The following is a 22917-nucleotide window of genomic DNA, read 5'->3' as shown; positions in this document are numbered from 1 at the left end:
ATGGTTATTGCTTTGTCATGGTCAGAAGAAACAGGTGGAAGGAAGAAAAGAGCTTGCCCAGGGCCACAGAGGCTGGAGAAGGGATTACAACCCAGCTTCCCACACCTCAGGCTGGAACCTGTTCTATTGAGTGGAAAAGACTTTTCTAATCCTAAAGAACGAAAGTAGAAGAGGGCTGAGAGAAGCCATAGTTCCAGCCAACAGACACAGAGCTCCTTATCTTTCCTTTTCCCACCTCAGGGACCAGGAAGGAGGCGCTGGCTTGAAACTACCCGTGGGTGGTGGTGGGAAAACTGGAGCGTCCCCCTTTGGTTTGTCTGAGCTGCCTTGAAGGGTGGTGAGGGTCCTCTGGGAACTGAGGGAGGGGACGTCAGGCTGGGTGACCCTGGAGGGCACCTCTGAGGCCTAGAGGACTCTACTCCCAAAAAGCTTTGCGTCAGGCCTGATCTGGGAGATGTAGCTGCCTCTCTGCTTTCTGGGAAGCCGGTGGGATCACATTCTATAGAGATCTGAGGATGGGCTGGATGCTCAGGAAGGGCCTGGTCACCAGTGAAGTCAAATCCCAAAGGTGACACACTGAGGGGGAGGCTCAGCCCCGGGGCCCCCATCCCCTTCACCCCACTGCCTCTGCCCCTGGGGAGGTGAGGGAGGGCTGGGACCCAAGGAGGAAACAGCCAAGGCCCTACTTTTTCACGATCCTTTATTAATCAGAACAGGCCTTGCCACAAAAAGCAGGACCCATTCCCACAAAAATATGATTTTGCAAAGAGGAAATCTTGCTGGCTTAGAGGGTATGTGTGGTGGAAAAATTTTGTATGGTTCTTTTTTCCTGTTTTTTTTTTTTTTCTTCAGTTTTTCTTCATTTCTCTTCGCTGCAAAATTTTTTTTTTTTTTTTTTTTTGGTGATGGTGGGTTTTTGTTTTATTTTTTATAAAACATTTTCGCTCAAGGACATACAAACAGTGGCCACCGATCCCCACCCCTGGGGGACTCAGGGGAGGCCCCTGGCTTGTTTGTGGCTGTTTTCCTCTGTCCCTTCCCTGGCATCTGGTGCCGGAGGGCAGGTGTGGGGGTCTTGGGGCAGGTGGAATTTATACAGCAGTTTCATGGGGAGATGGCCACAAGAAAGGAAACCAGGACAAGATAAGGACTAAGTCTAGGGCACCCACAAAGATGGCAGATGAGGCCCATGAAGGGACCTGCAACACAGTGAAGAGACAGATGGGCCTGGGTTGGCCTCGGCTAGCTCTGGAGGCTCTGTGGGGGAGGGGCAGGTGGGCCTTGCTGTCAGGATTTGCTAATTACACTTTGCTCACGGGTAGCACCTTCTCTCTTGAGTCCTCCTGCCTTGACCCTCAGGTCAGGTGATGGTGGCCTCACAACCTCCCCTGTGAGGTAGGTGAAGTATTATTACCATCATATTACAGATGGGGAAACTGAGGCCCAGGGAGTGCGGGTGACTTGCCCAAAGTCCTCGGATGGTGACAGGGCTCCAAGTGCCCTCCCCCCACCCTCAAGTTCCCCCATTCCCTGCTCTCCTATCACCCTAGACCACCCCTGCCCCATCCCATACCACCCTTGCCTCCCGTGCTAGCCTACTCAGCCCTTGGCCCACCGCTTGCCGCCCTGACATAGCATCCCAGAGCTCCACCTGCACGTGGGGGGGCTGGGGAAGCCCAAGCCTGGTCGCCAATGTGCCTGGATGGGGTCTGGTTGGGAAAAGACCCCTGCCAGGAGATGCTCTCTGCATAGGATTGGCTAAGAGCTCCATGGGCGGGGCTCGGGAAAAGGTGGAGCCATTGCCCCGTCCACTCGATACAAGTTGGTTGGATTCCCAGGGGGCTCCCTAGCAGGCGAAGGGGCCTGGGAGGCAGGGGCTCGCTCACTGGGCAGTCTTCCGCGGGGCAGGCGGGTGGTGGTGGGGGGACAGGAAACCGAGGCGGATCCAAGGGAGGGGTGGAGAAGGGCAGATCCCCTCCTCCACTCAAAACTTCCCACCACGCCCTCTCCCACATCCACGTGGGCTCGGGGTCGCTGCCCTCCCGTCCCTGCTGGGGGCCGCTCCCCAGCCCGCCAAAGAGGAGGGTGCAGTTGGGGCCGACCCCATTTTAAGCAAAGCTACAATACAGAAACATTTGGATTTACAAGGAACGTGGGTGACTATTTGCTTTACATTAGCATTCTTCACTCTACAAAACGATTCACCTACTATGTATGATGTTCTTCCAGATCCCAGGGAGAGGAAATGGTGGGGGTGTGAGATTCAATTTAAGAAAATTTCGCTATGGGCAAAAGGCGACCCGTCTACTGCAGCAAGCAGAATGCTCAGCTCAAGGGGAAGCCGACCGAAGGAAAATGGTTCCCAAATGCCTATGCTCTCCCCACGCCCTGGATGTGGGGACCCTATTCAGAGTCCCCTTCTTCTCTTTGGGGTGTCACAGGCCCATCCAGCGTGGAAGTGTGGGCTGACCAAGCCACAGACTGTGGGGGCCTGGCGCCACCTGGCGATGGTTCTTGGAATGTCAGGCCCAGGCTCATGGACCCCCAGGTTTGGAGGCTTTGTCACCAGCTGGGTCTTTTATCAATACCAGGACCAGCGTGAGGATGAGAGGGCTTAAGCAGGGATCAGCCTGAAATCTGCCATCTCCAGGGGGAAGCCAGTTCTAGTCTCATCAGTGGCTGAGGCAGAGAAACCACGGCTTCTTTGTGTGTGGCAACCTCAGAACTCTCAGAACCTTCGTCTTCTCCCTGCCTCCTTTCCCTGCACTGTGAGTGAGCCAGGCAGAAGGAGCTGCTCCTGGGGACCAGGGAGTGGGGAGGGTGAGAAGACAGTCCTGGAGAAGGTCAGGTGATGGAAGATCAGAGACCACGCACGATGAGAGGGAATGAATGGAAGGCCTACAAGCATCGGGGGATGGAGGGGTGAGGAAAGAAGGGTGGGGGTCTGCACAGGCAGGGAGAGACGAGGAAGGGCAGGGAAGCTGGAAAGCATGGAGAACAGGGCGATGTGGCTGCGTATGAGGTGTGGGAAGCTGGCGGGGGGTCTTTTGATGAAGGAGTTAGGGCAAAACTAGTCAAGGCTCAGGACCCCTTGAGAAGGAAGGGAGATGAGTCCTGGTGGAATGCTATGCACACAGTAGGTGCCTAAAAGGTGTGAGTCAGTGTTCAAGAGATGAAATTGCTGAAGAAGGAGCTATTTCAGATTCTGAGCAGAAGGGGGCACCAAGGGGAGAAGGGGAGGAGATGGGGGGATGGCAGGAGGCAGCCCAGCTCTCAGCCCAGCTCCAGCATCTGCCGCTCTTCTGTTCCTGACCTCTGCCTCACCCTACCCCACTCAGCCCTACGGGCCTCTCCTCTCACACTCCCGGCCTCCAACCCTGCCTGGCCTTCACGAAACCTGCCTTCTCTGCATAGTCCTCCGCACTTCCAGGCCTCTGTCCCCACGCACACACACAATGGACACAATACAAGTACAAAGGGCCGCGGCTCCAGGACCCAGGAGCGGGCTAGATACTGTCTTCGGCATTCAGGGCCCAGCCGGCACCTGAAACTGCCCTGGGGACGGGCCTCTCCTGGCCAGACTGGGGCCAAACGCCTCAGCCTCCCCTCCCCTGGGTCCACCTCGGGGGCTGGACAGGGAGTGGCCTCTCTCCACTCCAGGTGCTGCCTTAAAGAAAACGAGGGACCATGCCCACCTGGTGGGCCTCTGGAGGGGTCTGCCTGTCTGGCCGTCTGGCTCTTGAGGTCCCCCAACTTCTTTAGTATTAGTAAGTCAGGAAGAAAAGGGGCAAAGCAGGAAAATGCCTCCCAGAGCCCCTTCCCCCAAGTTGGACCATGGGGGACGGGGCTGGTACTTCCTAGACACGGGGCCCAGTTGAGTCCTGGGACCCTCCCTGGCTGAGCCCTCAGGGTCCTCCCCTCCCTATGGCAGGGGCTCAGGCCGGGCGTTGTGCATAAAGTGGTGAGGGCATGATGGGGACCCGGGCCCTTGGCCCCCTGGGCCTCCCTTGGCCCCACTCAGGCCTTCAGCTGGTGCCACTGGGCCACGGGCTGCCGGGGACGGGCAATCATGTCCTTCCAGTGCTTCACCTCCCCTGGCCCGCTCTTCCAGGACAGGTAGATCTGGGGAGAAAGGGGAGAGGATGGCATTGGCACAGGCTCCAGGGCACTGGCCCTTTCCCCCACAGGGGTGACACCCCAACTCCACCATGATACCCTAGCCTGTGGCCCCCCAACCTCCACATGCTGTGACAACCTACTCCACAGAGGCACCCTCCTCCCTCCCTGGCCAGCCTGATCTATTTTTCTAGTTGTCTACCCCTACACCTCCAAGTCTGGGCACGCCTGGCCTCTTGGAATTAGACTGCCAACCTACTTTGCGGTGGGGTCTGGAAGGTGGGGGTGGAGGCAGTTCGTCTCCACGGCCTTCCCTGCCCTATCTGTTGGGTGCTGTCCAGCCCCCGTTAATTATAATTGTTCCCAGCTCCTGGGCACTCGCTGCATGTGAGTACTGAGCTAGGGACTTATACACACAGATCATCCAATCCTACAACTGTGAGGTAGGGTTATATGATCATCTCCATTTTTCAGATGGGGAAACTAAGGTACAAAGAGTTAAGAGACTTACCCACAGTCACAGTGTTTATAAGTGGCGCAGAGGGACTGAAATCCAGGTCTTTGGAGCTCTACGCTACCGGCCTAATCCTGCTTCGCAGCCTCACGGGTTGCATGCATGAATCCCCCCGGAACCCCCAGGATGGGCCCCGCTGACCTCAGCTTTGGGACTTGGGGACGATTAAGAGTATGAGCATTGCCCCCATTGCAACCTCAGCCCAGCATGATACCTACAGCCTTGGATGATGCCAGGCAGACAAGGGGCAGACTCTTGGCTTCCAGGGACTGAGCAGGAGCCGGGAGTCAGAAGGATTCAGAGATCCTTAGGCTCCATAAGTTACCCAGGCCAAAGTGAGAACAAATCCATGTTTGCTTTGGTTCAGCCAACAGAAGGTAGGACTGTTTCAAAAGGAGCCCTAATCGGTATCTAAGGGACACCCAACTCCAAAAGGCTAAGCTTCAAAAGAACATCAAAGTAGATATGGTCACTTGGCCTTTGGGCTGAGCTGGTCAAAGGGGCATCGGCGGGACCTGAACCCTGGCCAGGCAGGGGTGCATACTCTCTCTGGAGTATGAGTGGCAATGTCCTGGGGAGTTGTCCCACCTGCGACCACAGATTGGCCAGTCATACTCCCCGTGCCATACCGGCAGGCAGGGCTAGCTCTCCTCTTTCAGGCCAGACTGCCTCCTTCACCCCAGCAGGTGAGTTCTCCATTCCCATCTGTCTGAGGGTTGCCTCCAACTCAGCTCCCTTCCCTGTGGGTATCCAGTCCCCCTTTCCCTTTCCCCCACACAGGGTAATGCCCAGGTGTGTGCCCCTCACTCACTCCTGGCATCTCCCCTTCCCCCATGACTGCCCTGAGCACTGGTTCCTCACATGGTCCTGGTCAAACGGCCCTGCCTGAATGGATATACATGCCCCTTTATTATCATACTAGCTAACATGCGTTCCAAGTCCTACACTGTTTAGTGAGCTGTTTAGCTCACCTGTGCGATCTTACTTAATCCTCCCGGCGCATTGTGAGGGTAGGACCGTCCTACTCTCGTTTTGAGAGGAGAAAATGAGGCTCAGAGAGGTTACAGCCTTAAAAAGTAAGGCTAGGATTTGGACCAAGGCTATCTGACTCTCAAGCCCATTCTCTCAACACTAAACCATAAATAAACACAGAAAGAGACATTTTAAGGTAGAAACATGGAAGGGCTTATGTCACAGAATCCCATCCCGGGAAAACTCAAGGTCAGGTATGAATTTTTTGGTTATGTGATATGAAGAGATCACTTTTGTTTTTTTTTCCAGGCAGAGTTTCGCTCTGTTGCCCAGGCTGGAGTACAGTCTTGCAATCTTGGCTCACTGTAACCTCTGCAGTTCAAGGGATTCTCCTGTCACAGCCTCCTGAGTAGCTGGGATTACAGGCACCCGCCACCATGCCCGGCTAATTTTTGTATTTCTAGTAGAGATGGGGTTTCACTATGTTGGTCAGGCTGGTCTCAAACTCCCGACCTCAGGTGATCCACCCGCCTCGGCCTCCCAAAGTGCTGGGATTACAGGCGTGAGCCACTGTGCCCGGCCAACTTTCTACGAGAAGAACATCCACATACCTCAAGCAATTCTTACACCACCCTGTAAAGTTCTACAGGGACAGTGCTAGTTGCTCCATTTTACAGATGAGAACACTAAAGCTTGGAGGGGCCAAGCCACTTGCCCAAGGTTATACGGTTTATCTGAAGATGGGATGGGAACTGAAACGAGGTCTTCGGAGTCTGCAGCTCCCAACGCTGCCCCACGTAGCTCACCCTGTGTAGACAGGACCCCGGGCAATACTGCCCCAATGTCATCATCCTGTCCAGAAAACCTTTCTTTTGAGATCCAGGCCATTCCTCTCTTGCACTACTTCTTTCCCTGCCCGCTGGTGGTCTGTCCTAAGCTGACCTACCCATAGGAGGACGCTTAGAGAGGAACCCTTGCGAGAGGGTCATCTCATCCCCTTATTTTCAGATGAAGAAACAGAGGCCTGAGAGGGGAGGAGACTGATCCCAATCTCTCCTGGTGTCCAGCCTGTGCCCACTACCCCCGCTGCTTCTTTTAAGGAACGGAGCCTCACTGGTACCAGCTGCGTGCACCACACCACCTGCCTCGCCCTACCTTGCCGATGACGTCATTGCGGCTGAGCCTGTCCTTGTCCATGACAGTGATAATGATGGTCGTCTCCCTCAGCTTCTCCGTGGGGATATCGAAGGCGAAGGACTCATTGAAGATGGGGTTCAGGTTCCTCTTCATCGTCACCGTCTTCTTCTTCTCCACCCGCTTGTCCTTGTACATCAGCCACACCTTCACGTAGGGGTCTGGGGGAGGGAGTGGGGAAGAGTTAGAGGGACCGTGGGGGAGGGACTTCCTAAGATCCCGTTCCCCTTCCAGGAATGGAAGCTGAGGCAGGAGGGCCATGTGCTTTCCCCAGAGGCAAGGAGAGACCCAGGCAAGAACAAGAGGGACGTGGGAGAATCAGCAGATGGACCTTAGCGATCACCTGGGCCCTCCTGTTACTACCAATGAGGAAACTGAGCCCCAGAGAGGCCAGGTCTTGTCCCAAATCTCACACAAGTAGCATCAGAGCTGGGGATAGAACCCAGGTCTTCCCACAACGTTCCCTTTCTTCCTGATTCTGGGAAGAACAGAGTCCAGGATGATGCTGACATCTTGACTCTTGAACAGAGTCCAAGATGAGGGTGCTCCAAAGGGGGCCCCCAAGGCCTCTAGGGTAAGGAGTGAGGACTGGAGGTGGGGGTGTGGCAGGTTGGGGTGAGGACCGCTGCAGACCCTGCTCTCCACATCCAGTGTAACCTTGTGTCACCTCCTCTGCTGGAGGAGCCCCGTACCTGATGTGCCCCCGATGTCCATGGCTTTGAGGTTCCGGGCTTTGATGATGTTCACGATGATGGAGTTGGCAGAGGGGTTGTAGCAGAGAGACAAGAGCAGCTCCCCTCGGCTCCCCTGGGAGGCACAACAGGAGGGGTGTGGGGAACTAGGCTAGCAGAGCTCTCTGATTGGTCCAGCTGCCCCCAGGCCCCCTCTACCCTGACCTTGGCGCTTACCCATGCCCCTGTCTGTCACCTCTGTCTCACTCTGTCTCCCCTCCTCTGGCAGGTGTGTGTACTGCCCCTCCCAGGTCCACCATCTCCTCTCTGTTCCCTGAACACAGCCCTAGGTTCCTTCTTACAGATCGGGGAAGTCCCCCCCAAGTGCCAAGCACCAGTGCTCTGACTACTAGTGAGGACTGAGCTCCATCGGGCCTGCCCATCTGCACCCTCTCCCACAGCCCTCCTGGCCTTTCTAAGGTTGACGAGGGTCTGGGACCAGATCTCCCAGCCCTGCCCTGCTGCTTGTCCAGTTAAGGCCCACCCATGGGGCCTTACACTCCCATCGCTGCATGGCTTCAGATCCTTCCAGAAGGTCTGCATCTGGGTCAGGTCCACCTTGTTAAGGGGGATGGACACCTCCCCGATGGGGTCGTTGCGGCTGAAGCGGTCGTAGTCCAGCACTTGGAGGTAGAGGATCCTCTGCACCACCTTCTCATAGGGAAAACCTGGTGGTATAGATGGGTGCGAGTGAAGAGGGGCACAGAGGGGCCACATGGGGCCCGGGAGGCAAGGAAGGCCCTGGGAAGAGGAGGCAGGCCCTGTGCCCTCCCGCTGCCACCCCACCAGGCCAGCAGGCACACTGGATTGCAATTAGACCTTACTGAAGTGCTAGCAAGAACTGTCACCGTCTCATGGGGTTCCCTCAACAATTCTCCAAGATGAATGGCATCTCGTCCATCTTACAGATGAGGCTCAGATGGCTTAAAGTACTTGCCCAGAGTCCCAGCTAGTAAAGAGTAGAACTGCAATCATCCATTCACCCATGCACCTTGTGTCCATCTCAGTGGCTGAGCAGCCGCTGCCAATCGTCCTGAGGCAGGTCTGGGCAAGTGGCTCTGCCTAGGTGGCCACAGCTGCCAGTACGCAGGCCCCAGGAGGACCCAGGGCAGAGGGACATGGGGAAGCATCGGTGGGAGGGAAAAGGCAAAGGCACAGAAGCAGGAGGTGACAAGTGTCCTGTGACTCGGCACCCCTCCTCTCGCCTGTGCTTCTGTCCTTCCTCCCGCAGTGTCCCCTTCTCTACTGCCACCTCCCTCGTCCAAGCCGCTGGCACCTCTTGCCTAGGCAGCTGCAAGCATCTCCAAACCGCCCTCCCCGCATCCATACTTTCTCCTACCGTCCATTCTCAACGCGGCAGCCAGAGAGATCTTTTAAAAATAGAAATTCCATCATGATGTGCTCCTGCTTAAAGCCTTTCAATGGTTCCCAGTGCACTTAGAATAAAAGCCGGGCACCCTACCTTGGCTTCAAGTCCTTCCACAATTTGGCCCGGCTGTCCTCTCCCTGCTTGGCTTGTGACCGCTCTTCACTCAATGACTGGGCTCCAGCCACATCGGCCTCCTTCCTGGCCCTTCAACAACCCTACTCCTCCCGCCTCGGGGCCGGGTGCACACTGGCCCCACCATACGCCCCCCTTCTGGTTACTCTCATCCTTCAGGTCTCAGCATTCTTTCCTGGCACCCCAGACAGTGTCAGATCCCATTATACGCTCTAGCACCTTTTCTTCCGCGAAACATATCACACACGGTAATAGATTTCTCTGTCTCTTTCCCTGATTTTTGTCTGGCTTTCCCGGAAGGCAAGGATTCCCAGAAAGGCCTCTCTGTTACCAACCACTGGATCTCGGTGTCTAACACCGTTTCTGGCACATAGTAGGCACTCGATACATATTTGTTAAGTGAATGCATAATTGAACAGATGAATCAATGCCAATGAAATGGCCTGATGGAGCAGCAGGACTGTGCTGAGGTGAAGTGGCAGCTAAGGTCAGAGGGAGAGGAGCAGACGGGGCTTGCATGGGATGGAGAAGGGAAGAGGGGGCCAGGTGAAGGTCTGAAGCCAGGAGTCATGAGCTCTTGGGAGGCTTAGTCAGAGGTGGGGCTGGCCCAGGAGGTGCAGGGGGCACAGGCCAGCCCGGAGGCCTGAGGTGAGGAGATTCTGAACCCAGGTGTGAGCAGGACGGAGGACGCCTGGAACCTAAGCCTGGCTGGTGCAGAAGATGAAGGGAAGGAGGAGCCCCGGAGGATTCCAGCACCTTCCCCCAGAGACTCTGGAAGCACCGAGGAGCTCCGACAGGAGCAGGTGAGTGGGAAGAGGAGACGCTCTGAATTTGTTCAGGGTCCTTTTCCTCATATTGTGGGAAGCTGTGTCCTGCTTATTTCAGAGTCCCCCACGGACCTTGCCCAGGGGACCCCTGGCATCAATTCAGGTAAAATGCATGAGGACAAGTGTTCTGGGAATACTGGAAGCTCCAAGAAGTCGCTGCACCCCAGTCAGCTCTCATCAACACCAGAGGAGGCAGGCTCCTAGCTGGCAAATTCCTACTCATCCATCAGAACCCATTTTGAATGGTCCCTCTTCTGGGAAATTTTCTTCAGCACCATCAAAGGGAGCTCATACTGGCTTCCTGCAGCTCCTGTCATGCTGCGTGTGGCTGGCTTATCTATACATCTGTGTCTCCATTAGGCCAGAAATGCCTTGAGGGCCATAACGGTGCCTCATTCTTTTCTACACCCCCGGAACCTAGAAGAGTGCCCAGCTCGTGGTTGTTGCTGGGCACACGCTCGTGGAAGAGACTGGAGGATTGGAGTTCTGCTCAAAACCTTCGCCCTGCCAGCTGGCTACCTGTACCTCCAGACAGCTGAACCTCTCGCTGGTTGAGCCATCTCTAACCTGGCCCTCGTGGTGCCTGCAAAGGAGGGCATCCAGAAGCACACGGACACTCACTGCTCACCCTCAGTGCCATTTAGTGGGTGACCTGGCTGTCACCTTACAGAAGAGGTGGGGTGCTAAGTGGGTGGGACGGCAGGTGGGGAAAGGTCCCTGGGGTACGCGGTGAAGATTCTGGAAGGCTAGGGCTTGGGGCAGCTGGAGTAGGGATCTACTCCCCTTGGATGACTGGGGAGCCATTGGCAAAGGGTTACAGCTTCTCTAAGCGGGGTCCTAGCACCCAAAGGCCCTGGGATAGAAATCACTGCTTAATCGCATGCCCAGCTTCCTGGTTACCTTGAATCCTCAGAGATAAGAGATAAAGACCGGCCTTCAGAGGGGGCTTGCAGGAGAGAGAAAGGACATTTGTCTCCGCGGCCTCCAGGCATGGTTCAGAGCTGTTGTTCCTGTCCCATGCGAGGGAGGGGGGCAGAGAACGGCAACAGATGGCGTGTGTTTAACAACCTGGTATCAAGCATTTGCTGGGTGTCAGGCACTGTTCTAAGTGCTTTTACAATTCACTTATTTGTTGAACCCTCACTATTATTATCTCTATTTTGTAGATGAGGAAACCAAATCATAGGGAGGCTCAGGAACTTGCCCAAGGTCACGCAGCGAGTAAGTGGCAAGAGCTGAGATTCAAACCCAGACAGCCTAGGCCACGGCCTGTGCACTGAACCACTATGCTCTGGTGGCTCCAGGGTGCTCCAGCTCTGAGTCCTGTGGGTGCCTCCCTCCCTCCCTGCCCTCCTCAGGATGAGCTCTGTGTCTGGACTGAAACACCAGGTGGTGGCCCAGCTTCCCTCCTCGGCCTCTGGCTGTGATGCTGGCTCCACTTGGCTCCTGTGACCTGATCTCAACTAGACACAAAATGCATCAGGTTAACCGGGCCAAGTCATTGCCTGTGTGGGCATTTGTGAGCGCACGTGTATGGATCTGTGCCTGTGCACGCATGCAGGTGTGCACATAAGTGTATCTGATTGCATGTGTTTGTGCATTTGTGGGCCTGCAGGTGTGTGCCCATATGCATCTGTCCATGTGACCACATGTGTGGTTGGGTAGGGGGATGGTGGACGGCAAGAGGTGATCATGGCAGGGGAAGGGTGGCACTAGCCTCACCTTCAAAGAGAAAGGTCTCGTTCCAGTGGGGGTTCAGGTTCTTCCGCTTCACCTTGGTCTCCAGCTTGTGCTTCTTGTCAGGTAGCAGGTAGATCTTGACGAAGGGGTCACTGGTGCCGCTGAAGTCCTTGGCCGGCAGCTCTTGGGCCTTCATGATCTTCACGGTGAGCGTAGACTCCTGGAAGTTGTAGCCGACGCTGAACTGGATCCGGCCCAGGTTCTCTCGGCTGCAGCCCTCGTGGGCCTCATCCTCCTCGGAGCCTGGGGAGAGCTGGGGGTGGGGGAGAGGCCGGCAGGGTTGGGGAGGACTCTGCTTCCCCCATGTCCCCACTGCTGGCCAGTACAGGTAAGAGGCCAAAGGTGGTGGCCCAGCCACATCCCATGGACATTGCTCAGGCTCAGAGGGCAGGTGCCTTGACCGGGGTCTCCCAGGAGGGGAGGGGAAGGGGGGATGGCAGAGCCTAGACAGCTCTGTCTCCTGAACCTCAAAGCCGTATGCACGACACCCACCTCCCAGGCTCTCCTCACAGCCCTGGGTCTGCCGCCGGCCCCAAGCTCCAGTTCCGCTGCCTCGCCTTCCTGGTTGTAGCTGCCCTGGTGCGTGCTGGGGTTCCCGAGCCCCCCAGACCTCCCTGCCCTCTCGTGGCACGGTAGGACCAACTGTGGGATGCACTGACACAAACCTGGGCTACACAGCAGATGAGGGAGGCTGCTCGCATCAAAAAGAGTGTACCGCAACAATTCTTTGCAAAGTGACTCTCTAGGGTGCGGAGAATGATGTGATTTACAAAATGAGAGAGGCAAGTTTTCAGGAGCGATGTCTGTTTGTGTAAGGTAAAATCACCAGGGACAAGAAAATTGCAGACCCCCCAGGCCCTGTCCCCAAGCACTTTGACTGGATGGGGCTGGTGTGGGCCTGGGCATCAGTGCTGGGTAAAAGGCGCCTCAGATGACTGTACTGTCCATGGGGGCTGAGGAGTGCTGGGAGGGAGGGCGCTTGGGCTGACCCAGGAACGGACAGTCACACAGAGGCAGGGTGGGCATCTCATCCCATCCTGACATCCAACCACAGGAAGCAGCCGGGAGGAGGGTCTCCCAGCCACATGTCTGAACCTGTGAGCACACTGGTAATACCTAGGAGGTTTTGGAACGCTGCCCACCCTCCAGCCGCCTGAGTGCAGCCCAGACCACTGATCACAGCAGACGCAGTTAGGGGGCTGCGTGGCTCAGGTACCCCTGGCTCGAAAGTCTCCCATGATGACTGGATGAGAGACAGGAGTAGGACCCTGGGTACCACAGTTAAGAAAAACTGCAGGCATCCGTTCTCTCCCCCGCTTCCCCTGTAGAAACCTGCTCTGTGCCCTCTCCTTCATCCTCGAGAGGCAGTCCTAGGCTCTGAAAGACTAAATAATGCAGATAATAATAATGTATCCAGTGCACTCTTGCCATGACCAGCGACTCTCCCATCGCCGTCTCCTTACTGAATCCTGGTAATAGCCAGGCGAGGCAGGTGGCACCACCCTCGCTGAGGAGACTGGTTCAGAGAGGTTAAGTCACATGGCCAAGACTGCACAGCAGTATGAATCCTCTCTGACTCAAAATCCTGCTCTTTCCACTGAAGCAGGCCCATACCGCAGCACAACACTGAGGTTTCCCCTCAAGCTGGCAAAGACCTGCAGACTCACCGTGCCAGGTGAAAACCGTCGGAATCACACTCGTGAGAGGTTTTTGTTTTTGTTCTTTTGAGACAAGGTCTCGCTCTGTTGCCAAGGCTGGAGTGCAGTGGTGCAATTACGGCTCACTGCCACCTCCACCTCCCAAGGTCAAGCGATTTTCGTGCCTCAGCCTCCCGAGTAGCTGGGACCACAGGCGCACACCACTACGCCTGGCTAATTTTTGTCCTTTTAGTAGAGGCAGGGTTTCACCATGTTGGTCAGGCTAGTCTCTAACTCCTGGCCACGAGTGATCTGCCCACCTTGGTTTCCCAAAGTGCTGGGATTACAGGCATGAGCCATGCACCCAGCCTCACACTCACAACAGTAACTACCACGAACTGGCTGGCCGCCTGTAACCTGTGCCTTGTCCTCACTGACCTCTTACAACATCCCAACGAGGCAGGCACTCCCGCTAGAACACTTTCCCGGTGTTCCAACTGTGGCTGCCAGCACAGAGAGGTTGGGTCACTTGCCTCAAGTCGCCTGCGATTGAATGGCCAGTGGGAACGGAACCCAGTTGAGCGGCCAGGAATCCTGAGTCCCTTCCACCTGCGCCTTGCTCTTGCACTCAGATCTAGAGTCTGGGGCTTTACCCCGGTCCTGCCTAGTTGGGGGCACCGCGCTACCTTACAGCAGAAGATGCTCCCTCCAGCCCCCACCCCTTGGCCAATCCAGATAACCCCTTAAGCCCCACTGCAGGCCCATGGAGAATGTGGTTTCCCTGTCCACAGTCTGCTTTTCCCCAACGCTCTTTTCTCTGCTTATGCCAGCCCCACACGCACTCTTTGACCCTGTTTTTACATCTGCAGAGTAGGGACCATGAGACCTACTTTGAGGGGTCCTGGGAGAGCTAGAAGGGGTCCCTTCTAGAGTTCTGCCCCGTGACCTGACCCACTGGCAGAGGGACCGAGCACCTGGGGCATAGTATGTGTAGACAGTGCCAGCAAAGACCACTCGCCCGCCCCCTTGCTTCTAAAGTTGGGGTGGAGTTGCTGATGACCGGAGCCCAGGTGGCCCCCGCCCCACCTGAGGTTCCTCTGGTCCCTTGGCTCTAGGCTCCCAAACGGTGTGGTCTTGGGAAGGCCTGGGCTGGCCAGGTGGGTTTCACCTGGGAAAGGGGTGGCAGCTCTGTGCCCACTCCCAGCCTTAAGCCACAGCCCTGAGCCCTAATTACTCAGCTGGGGCAGAGCCATCTCTTTGGCAACCAGGTTGGCCACCCCATCACAGTCAGGGAAGGTGCTTCCCGAGCCCTTGCAGAAGTCAGCCTCGAAAAGCAGCAAGCCATCCCTGTACCAGGGCAGCAGGTGCCCAGAAGCACGTGTGGCCTCGCCTCTTCTCAGACACCTCTGCCCCTTGGCCCCTTCTCTGGCCAGCTCTGGGTGCTTAACTCTTGTCTCTCGACCCCCAGATTCCACAGCCCAGGGTCCGGAGACTGGGACAGGCTGAGGTCACAGTGGGCTGATTCTGCCCTGCTTATCTTATCATGGCTGTTAACGTCAACGGCCTAGCATTGGCACAGAGCTGTGCCATCAGACTCTGCCCTCCCACCTCTGAGCATCTTCCCAGCATAGGAGAGGGAGATGGGGCCTGCGCTTCCTTCTGCAGGCTGCAGCTGTCGGCCCCTCCCTGGGGGCAGCAAGGGGCAGGCAAGCTGGCTGTGAAGGGGCCGTCCCTTCTGGGAACCTGGCTACCGGGAATCTGTAACCAATTAAGGGGCTGTGCAGGGAGGCAGGGTGGGCTGTGGTAATGGCCCATCCAGAGGAGAGGACAGCCAGGGTCAGTCTGCCTGGGTGGGGGAAGATGGAAGGAGGGCAGTGGAGGGCCAGACACACAGGGGCCTGGCGGGCGGGGAGAAGGGGAGAGGTGGGGAGGCCCAAAGCGACCAGACCTAGGATGTGGAAAATCTGATGCTCTAACATGGATTCAAGAAAACCACAGGATAGGCCAGGCGCGGTGGCTCAATGCCTGCAATCACAGCACTTTGGGAGGCCAAGGCAGGTGGATCATTTGAGGCTAAGAGTTTGAGATCAGCCTGGCCAACATGGTGAAACCCCATCTCTACTAAAAATAGAAAAATTAGCCGGGCGTGGTGGTGCACTACTGTAATCCCAGCTACTCGGGAGGCTGAGGGAGGAGAATCGCTTGAGCTCGGGAGGCAGAGGTTGCAGTGAGTTGAGATTGTGCCACTGAACTCCAGCCTAGGGGATAGATGAGATTCTGTCTTAAAAAAATAAAAAATAAAAAATAAGGAAAAAAGCAGGCTCTTAGGCCCCACCAAAGGCCCACTGACCAGGAATCTGCATTTTAACAAGGTTCCTGGGTGATTCTTGCACACATAGCAATTTGAGAAACGCCAGGCTAGAAGGGGCAGTGGGGATGGATGGTTAGAGCTGGCTGGAACTCCAAATGGCAGAAGGGTGGGGGCTCTGGTGCCAGGGCAGTGGGGGAGGGGTTGGGAGCTCCCAAGCCTACTTCCTTCTCTCTAGAGAAGCGAGAGGTTCAATCCAAAGAGATGAAGCGTCCCAGGTCAAGTCCAGTAGGAACAGAGCAGGGCCTGGATTCCCAACTTCGTCCCCTCTTCAAGCCTTCCTGGGACTTCCGACCTTTAACTGATCTCTGTCTGTCAATCTCCCCAGTTTTCTCCCTCCAGGACCTCTTTGGAAAAGTATAGGTGGAGCAAGTGGCTGTGACTCACTGCTGCCCCCGTGGGGGCACCGTGGGAACCACAACCTCTGTCTGGGCCAAGCAACCTAGAACTAGGATCCCACAGGGTTGGAGGCCTCTGATGGGGCACGGGTGTGGACAGCAGCACCCCATCACAGCTGTCCCTCAGAGGAGCTGGGACCAGTGGATTCCTGCTCTCCTGTTCTCAGGGGCCTCTAGCCATGGGAATGGGGGAGGTCGCAGGCTAGGCCTTCCACCCCAGACCTCCACTTAAGGGGACATCACTCTTGGGAGGGGACACCTTCTGTCCTGAGTCCTCTGCCCACCAGCCTTTCCCTCTAGGATCCTGCAAGTATCCTGCATGAGTGGGTTTTCTTTGGTCCCTTCTCAATCCACAAAGGGATCAAAGCAGGATGGGAATTCTTATTTTCACTTGTCAAAGGAAGAAACTGAGACATGGAGAAGATATTTTGATGAAAGAGCTGGGAAGCAAACCCTGGCCTTGCACACTCAGTCACCAAGCGCCGAGTGGCCACCATGCTGGGCCTGGCTCTACAGGCTGCTTCTGACCTGGTTCCCCTGCCTGGCCACTCCCATGCCATTGCTGGTTCCTACACACGTCCCTCTTCTTCCTGCCCCTGGCCTCCCAGCCCAGTTCCTCGGAGCAGCACAGGCTCCCTCATTCTCACCATGAGCATCTCGCTGGTGAGGGAGTTGACGAGGTCTGAGACGGAGGAGTGTGGCTCGGTCCGGCGGTCGGACTCATCGTGGGGTGTCTGGCCTGGCACGGGGGCTGTGTTCACCGCTTTCCCTCCTGCAGGCAACCTGGGGGCAGGGGAGTCCAAATGAGATTGGGCTGGGAAGTGAGCTGGGTTGGGCACCCTGGCCTGAGGGGCGGCAGGACCTTCTCTGAAGACCCCAGCAGCTGCCATCCCCCGAGGGCCAGCAGGAGCGGTACTCCTGTCCACATGGACACCTGGTTTTCCCTGGAGACCCATGCCTGGGGCCCATTCTCCTTGCAGCCTCTGCCCCAGGCGACTGTGGCTTAACTACTCCTATAGGGGATATTTGGGGGAAGTGTCCCCATTCTTCCTGTTCCCCAGAAACCCCCCACCCTCCAGTCACTGGCTTGCATAGTTGGTCTGTGAGCTGGCCACCGCCCCCACTCCCCAGAGGCTTGTTCTATCCCATCCGCCCCCAGCCTGGAAGGGGGAGGCTCCGCCGTGGTGTGGTGTGTCCAGGTGCCTCTCTGCGTCATTACCCTCTGCAAACACACCCAGAAGGTCTGTCTCCCAGATGCCCCACCTGTGTTTGCTTGGGCTCATCAAGAATCCTCTTCCCACCCTCTAGACATGAGACTGACCAGGTGAGGTCAGGACAACTCTCCACAGTGACAGAGTATTCTGTATTTGTGCTGTCCAGTGGAAAAGCCGCATGCCGCATGTGTGCATTTGAGCATTTGCAATGTGGCCAGTGTGGCTGAGAGCTGAAATTTTAATTTTGTTGAATGTAAGCTCATTTAGGTTTAATGGCCCCATATTGGATAGGGTGAGTCTACACCCCCTTGTTCCCCAGTTCCCATCCTTCTCCCACTTGCTGAAGACTGTGCATTTGGTAAGGCTCTCACCCAGGGTCACAGAAAGACAGGCACCACCAAGAAGCCCTGTCTGCACCTCACTCCATGACGTTCCCAGGATGCTGGGCTCTTTGACCTAGTGGCTGGGCGGTGAGCCCAGGCTCCGTTCAGCTGGGGATCAGGAAGGGGCACTAAAAGCCTGCCCAGGGACCAGGCTGGCATGTCCCATGAGGAGGAAGAGAGGTGGAGGAAGGCAGGGAGGAAGAGACGGGGGACCAGTAGTATGAGGCTCAGGACAGGCTAAAATAGAACAGCTTTGAGAGCACACAGCCACAAACTGGGAGCCACACGCTGAGGGTGGACATGAGCCATGGCCCTCGGGTAAAGACCAGCCTCCAGTACATAGGCAACCATGACAGGCACAGACAGACATGCACAGAATATGCCAGGCCCTGGAGGGGAGACATCAGGGTCCCAAAGCAGGGTGCGTGTGCGCACACACACACGCATGCACACACGTACACACAAAGCATGCACACACACATGCACACACACACACACATGCATGCACACACACATGCACACACACACACATGCATGCACACACACATGTGCACACGCAGGCACACACATGCACACGAGCCTCACAGACATCCAGAGGGGCAGGGAGAGGATGGCAGGGGCCACAGGCAGGCCAACCACAGCAGCAGTGATGACACACATACAGCGATGGCACACAGGGATCCCGAGAGGAGACGCGTTGGGGAGACCCAGGCATGCCACGTGTGCACGTGAAGGGGGACAAACTGAAACAGAAAGGGCAGGGAGTGGTTTCAGGGCCCAACATCCTGATTATCAGAAGCACGATACACCTGCTGTGAAAACCTGGCCCTGCCTCTACAACACGGAAACGCCCACTCCACCCAGCGACACGCGGGCGCCCCTCCCAGAGGGCCATGGCACGCATGGACATGTGGACACGCACGCACCACACACACACGCACAGGAGAGGACATGTGTTCACACGGGCAGGCAGGGGGAAGGAAAGGAGCCCGAAACAGCTGGAGAGGTAAAGTCAGGTTAGAAACAGAGTGGGAGAGCAGGGAGAGTGCGAGATTGGCTGCTGAAGGTATGAGAACGTTAGAGTTATTTGGCCACGCCGCAGCGTCGGCACAGCTGCCAAGCAGCCTGGGAGAGATGGTCAGCGCCACTGAAGCTGTCGGAGGTCACAGGACAGAGAGACAGAGGTGAGAGGCACAGAAAGAGGCAGAGGGAGAGGCCGAGGGGCCCATCGCCGGCCCAGGGCAGCCCTGTGAGGAGCAGATGGGAGAAAGGAGACAGGAGAGAGAGGCCAAGAAAGTTAGTCAGAGACGTGTGAAGGCTGCCGGGTGGACGAGGGAACAGGGAGGAGCGTGCGGCCAACAGGAGAGGCAGAGAGGAGGCGGGGGACACACACCGTGACAGAACATGGTGGCTTCAGAGTAGGGAGAGCAATGGGGGTGGCCTGGTCCCCGCCTTGCCCTGTCCCCCACTCGGGGTGGGGGTGGGCCGCGGTGGAAACCATTTGGATCCCAAGGAGCAGTGGTGAAACGATGGCAGACAGCATGAGGGGGTGGACACGAGCAGAGTGGCTGAGGGTGGAATGGGCACAGCAGGGCGTGGAGCCAGGGCCTCCCTCCCTCCCTCCCTCCCGGGAGTACAGTCTGAAGTGTGGTGCTGAGGCCCAGGAGCTGAAGGATCCCGGAGGGGGGACTTCAGGGACACCAAGAATCATGGGGACAGAGGCAGTGACTGGCCCTCCCATCTCCTGCTGCTTGTTGGACACACTCCCACGCTGCTTGGAACCTGGAATGGCCACTCCTCCTCCCAGGGCGCTGTCTCCCATGAGCCTGCTGTTCACAGACCAAGGGGGCTGAGTGTCCTCCCCAGTGACAGCCAAGGGCCACTACCCCTTCCTCCAGAGACATCTGGTCAAGGGGTCAGCTGGGGAGGGAAAGGTGGGGCTGGGGTCAGAAGGGCAGACCCTGGGTCTAGAAGGAAAGGCTGAAGAGGGAGGGACAGCCACCCCAAGGCCACCACTCCAAAGTCTGAGGGTCCAGGAGCTCAGAGGGGTGGGGCCCTAAGCTGCCTGGTGCCCAGTGGGTGGTGCTGATGCCAAGCTTTGCGAAGGGGAGAGTCTGCTGGGAAGGAAGCATTGGATTCTGGACCCCTGTGGCCGCCCACCAGCCGAGAAGCACCCCAGTGTCCATGAGGAATGAATTTCCAGGATAGGTGGGCATGACGAGGCTGGAATGGCACGGTCCACTTGGAAAGTCAGGCTGGGTGGTGGCGAGGGCACACGGCCTCCACCCCCACACCCACCTTTCCCAGGAAGGCAGGGGACAAGCTGATGTGATGATCAGAAGGGATGGGTGTGTTAAATATGGAGTGAGACCTCAGTGGCAAGGAGGTAAAAATAGACTGTGGGTGACAATGGAGCCGGTTCATTAACACATGGGTGATGTGAAATCTTGTTTCCAGCCTGCTTCTGCTCCCTCACGCTTCACACCTTTCCCAGCACCAGTCTCAGCTTCTTAGTGGGCGTTCAGAGGACTCCAGCCACCCACTATGTCTTCTCGCCCCTGGCTCCTGGCCCTCCCAGTGGCCCTCTGACTGCCCTGCAGCTTAGCTTTGAGACCCTGGCTCAGGAAGTCACAGCTCCTGTAGTAGTGCCTAGGTGGGTCAGGGGTGGCAGGCTCCACTCCTCTGGTACCCCTGCACATGGGCTCAGGGCCTGACACCATTTGTGCCACTCAGTGAAAGACCTGGCCCCACTCTCTGGGGACTTCCAGCCTTGCCCACCACAGACCATGCAACTGTGGACTCAGGATGGGAAGAAACTGGGAGGGATGGTCTCCAGGAGCCACCAGAGGGACAGGCAAGCTAGCCATCTTGCCTCTCAGTCTATCCACCCTCCCTAGCCCACAAGCCCAGGGCAGCAGCCCGGGACAGTCCCTTCTGACCCCTGGGGCCTCTCAAGAGCCTCAGGATGGCCTGTCCAAACAGTCCCTGCCCAGCTCACAGGACACACGCCCCAGCCCAAAGGCCCGTTTCCCTCATGAAAAGTTTAGCATATCTGAGCCTGAGGGGCCATTCCTTAGAGGTTACCCTGTCCAATCCTTCACTGGACAGATAAGTGAGCAGAGAACCCAGAGAGGGGCTGTGGCTTGCCCAAGGCTGCAGAATGAGGCTCTGGCAGAACCAGAGCTGGAAGGCAGATGTCTTGGCTGCCAGGCCACATGCTGTCTTGCAGGCCTTTGGTCTGATGGGAAGCAGACCCGATCAAGGTGAGAAGCCCTCCTCCCATGATTCCCAAAGGCTAATTCATCCTGGAAACCACAGGTGTAGTCAACCCAACCTAAGGTCAGGCATCCACTGGCCCAGCTGTGGGATGTTGCCTGAACCCTGGGACCTCCCACCCTACCCCTTGCCCGTGAGCAGCGCCCTGCCCCCTCCTGAGACAGGGACAGTAGGAGATGCTTTCCTGAATTCCTGATAGCTGAGGCTGTGGCAGTTTAAATGCCCAGGCTTCTGTCTGGCCTGTGCTGTGGCCACATAGGCTATGCCCGGTCTCCATAGGGTCCTGAGGCCAGCCGCAGTGACAGGGAGCCCAACAAAGGGAGCCTCACCCTTGCTCGGGACAGCTGCCTTCACTGCTCCGGGCCCTCCCCAGCTCTCTCCTGGTGCCCTGGCTCAGGGGAGAACCTTCTGGTTATTTCTGGTCACCAGGTCTCTCCCATGCCCCAGACCCTCCCACCATGGGCTCCTCTTCCATCAGCCAAGCAGCCCAACAGGACCTCCAGGCAAGAGGGAGGTTGAGGGGGTGGGGATGAGGGAGAACAGGCTGGCGCCCCTTCCCTAACATCCCCCCCGCCCACCAACCACCAGAGAAACAGGGATTTCCGGTTGGGGTGGGGACAGAGATGAAAGATGGAGGGCAGCAGAGAGGAGCCAAGCAGGAAGATGGGGCAGAAAAGGCTGCGCTTGCTCCGGGCTGGGGCAAGCATGCCGGAGAGCAGGCCTGATCCAGAATGGTCCCAGGATGGCCACAAGTGGCCTCAGACCCCAGGGACACCACCAAGGTGGCTGTGTGTGAGGGCACTGGCTGGGGAGGGGGCTCGTCCTCCCGCTCCAGCATCCGCTGAAGGCACCACCACCTCATCCAGCAGCCGGGGCCGGTCGAGGCAGGCGGCCTCTCCGCGCCTCCTTCTCTGCCGCCGCCGCCGCAGGCCCTCGCCTGTGCTCGTACCTCTTGTCCCCCTGAGCGTTCTGGTTCTGCTGGGTTCCTGGGTTTTGCAGGTCAGGGATATTGGCAAAGTCATCCTGTTCCGAAAGCCCTAAGACCAAGGATAGCACCACCATCCGGCCTTCCCTGCCCGGGGTGGGCAGCCCACCGGCCAGGGTGAAACAAGGAGGCCCCGTGGGCAGGGGCAGGGGGGAAGGAGAGAGAGAGAGAGAGAGAGAAAGAGAGAGAGAGAGAGAGACAGAGACAAAGAGAGAGAAGAAAAAAGTGTAAGAAACTGGCCCTGCAGGAAAGAAAGCAAACTTCAGCACTGTCAACAGTTGCAGGCTAGAGTGGCGAGAGTGGGGGCAGGGAGGGAGGGGAGGTGACTATGGCCTGAGACTCCACTGGCCCGAGCCAAGAGCAAGATTCTCCAGAGCTAAACTGCAAGGGGCTGGGCAGAGGCCTGCAGAGGTGGCCTATGGCTGGGACAGTCCCAAGGGAACACAGGGGGTAGGGTGGGAGGAATGGAGCATAGGCCCTGGGACCCCACAGATTTTCAAAGGCTAATGCATGCCCAGCTGGACTCGCTCTGACCATCTGGGCCACTGGGAGAAGAGGGAGGGGCTCCGTCAGTATCGGGCTCCGTCAGTATTCTGCACCGGCACCACGCAGGCTTAGAAAGTTTCAAAATCCAATGGGTACTGCACCCTGTCCTTATGGAAGCCCTTCATAGACAATGCTGTCACGGTCAACCAGATGTCCTTGAAGCCAGGCAGGGTCTAAGGAGCTACCTCCCCTAGGCTCCTGGATAAACAAGCCCATCAGAGGAGAATGAAAGTCCTTTGTGGTATATGGCAACTCGGCCACAGTGGCTGTCTCCTGTGTCCTCCTTGCTGGAGATCCAGGGAATGTGCACCACCGCTGAGTCCAGGTCAAGGGCCTTTCATTGGAGAAGAGGTCCAGAAGGCACCGCAAGCCAACTTTCTTGCACGGCAAGAAAGTGCAGGAACTTGGCAAGGTCTGGAGAAGTTTTGGCAGGACTGCAGGGAGCCTGTGCCTGCAGTGAGAGATCGCACGTTGAGGGAGCACAGTCAAGGCTGAACAGGCGGGGGGTAGGCAAG

The 22917-nt window shown here is 57.1% G+C and overlaps 1 protein-coding gene across 16 annotated transcripts in view; it reads right to left on the bottom strand.

Moving 5' to 3' along the window:
• Positions 1–683: 683 nt before the first annotated feature.
• SYT7 (synaptotagmin 7) overlaps positions 684–22917 on the bottom strand; it is a 64369-nt gene continuing 42135 nt past the window's right edge. For 10 of the 16 annotated variants that reach the window (XM_073015675.1, XM_007996063.3, XM_037999229.2 and 7 more), the window contains 6 exons: positions 16646–16781; positions 11578–11848; positions 8026–8195; positions 7489–7603; positions 6758–6957; positions 684–4122 (listed from right to left, as the gene is read on the bottom strand). In XM_073015675.1, coding sequence (XP_072871776.1) covers positions 4018–4122; positions 6758–6957; positions 7489–7603; positions 8026–8195; positions 11578–11848; positions 16646–16781 — 997 coding nt within the window. In that variant the 3' untranslated portion in view covers positions 684–4017. Of the gene's footprint in view, positions 4123–6757; positions 6958–7488; positions 7604–8025; positions 8196–11577; positions 11849–16645; positions 16782–21820; positions 21944–22917 lie in introns of all 16 variants that reach the window. The other 6 variants (XM_007996013.3, XM_037999222.2, XM_007996017.3 and 3 more) reach the window with 1 other exon arrangement.

This window comes from Chlorocebus sabaeus, chromosome 1, assembly GCF_047675955.1.
Source record: "Chlorocebus sabaeus isolate Y175 chromosome 1, mChlSab1.0.hap1, whole genome shotgun sequence".
NCBI lineage: Eukaryota > Metazoa > Chordata > Mammalia > Primates > Cercopithecidae > Chlorocebus > Chlorocebus sabaeus.
Note: the sequence above shows the minus strand (reverse complement) of the source record. Positions and strands in the feature narration are given on the sequence as shown.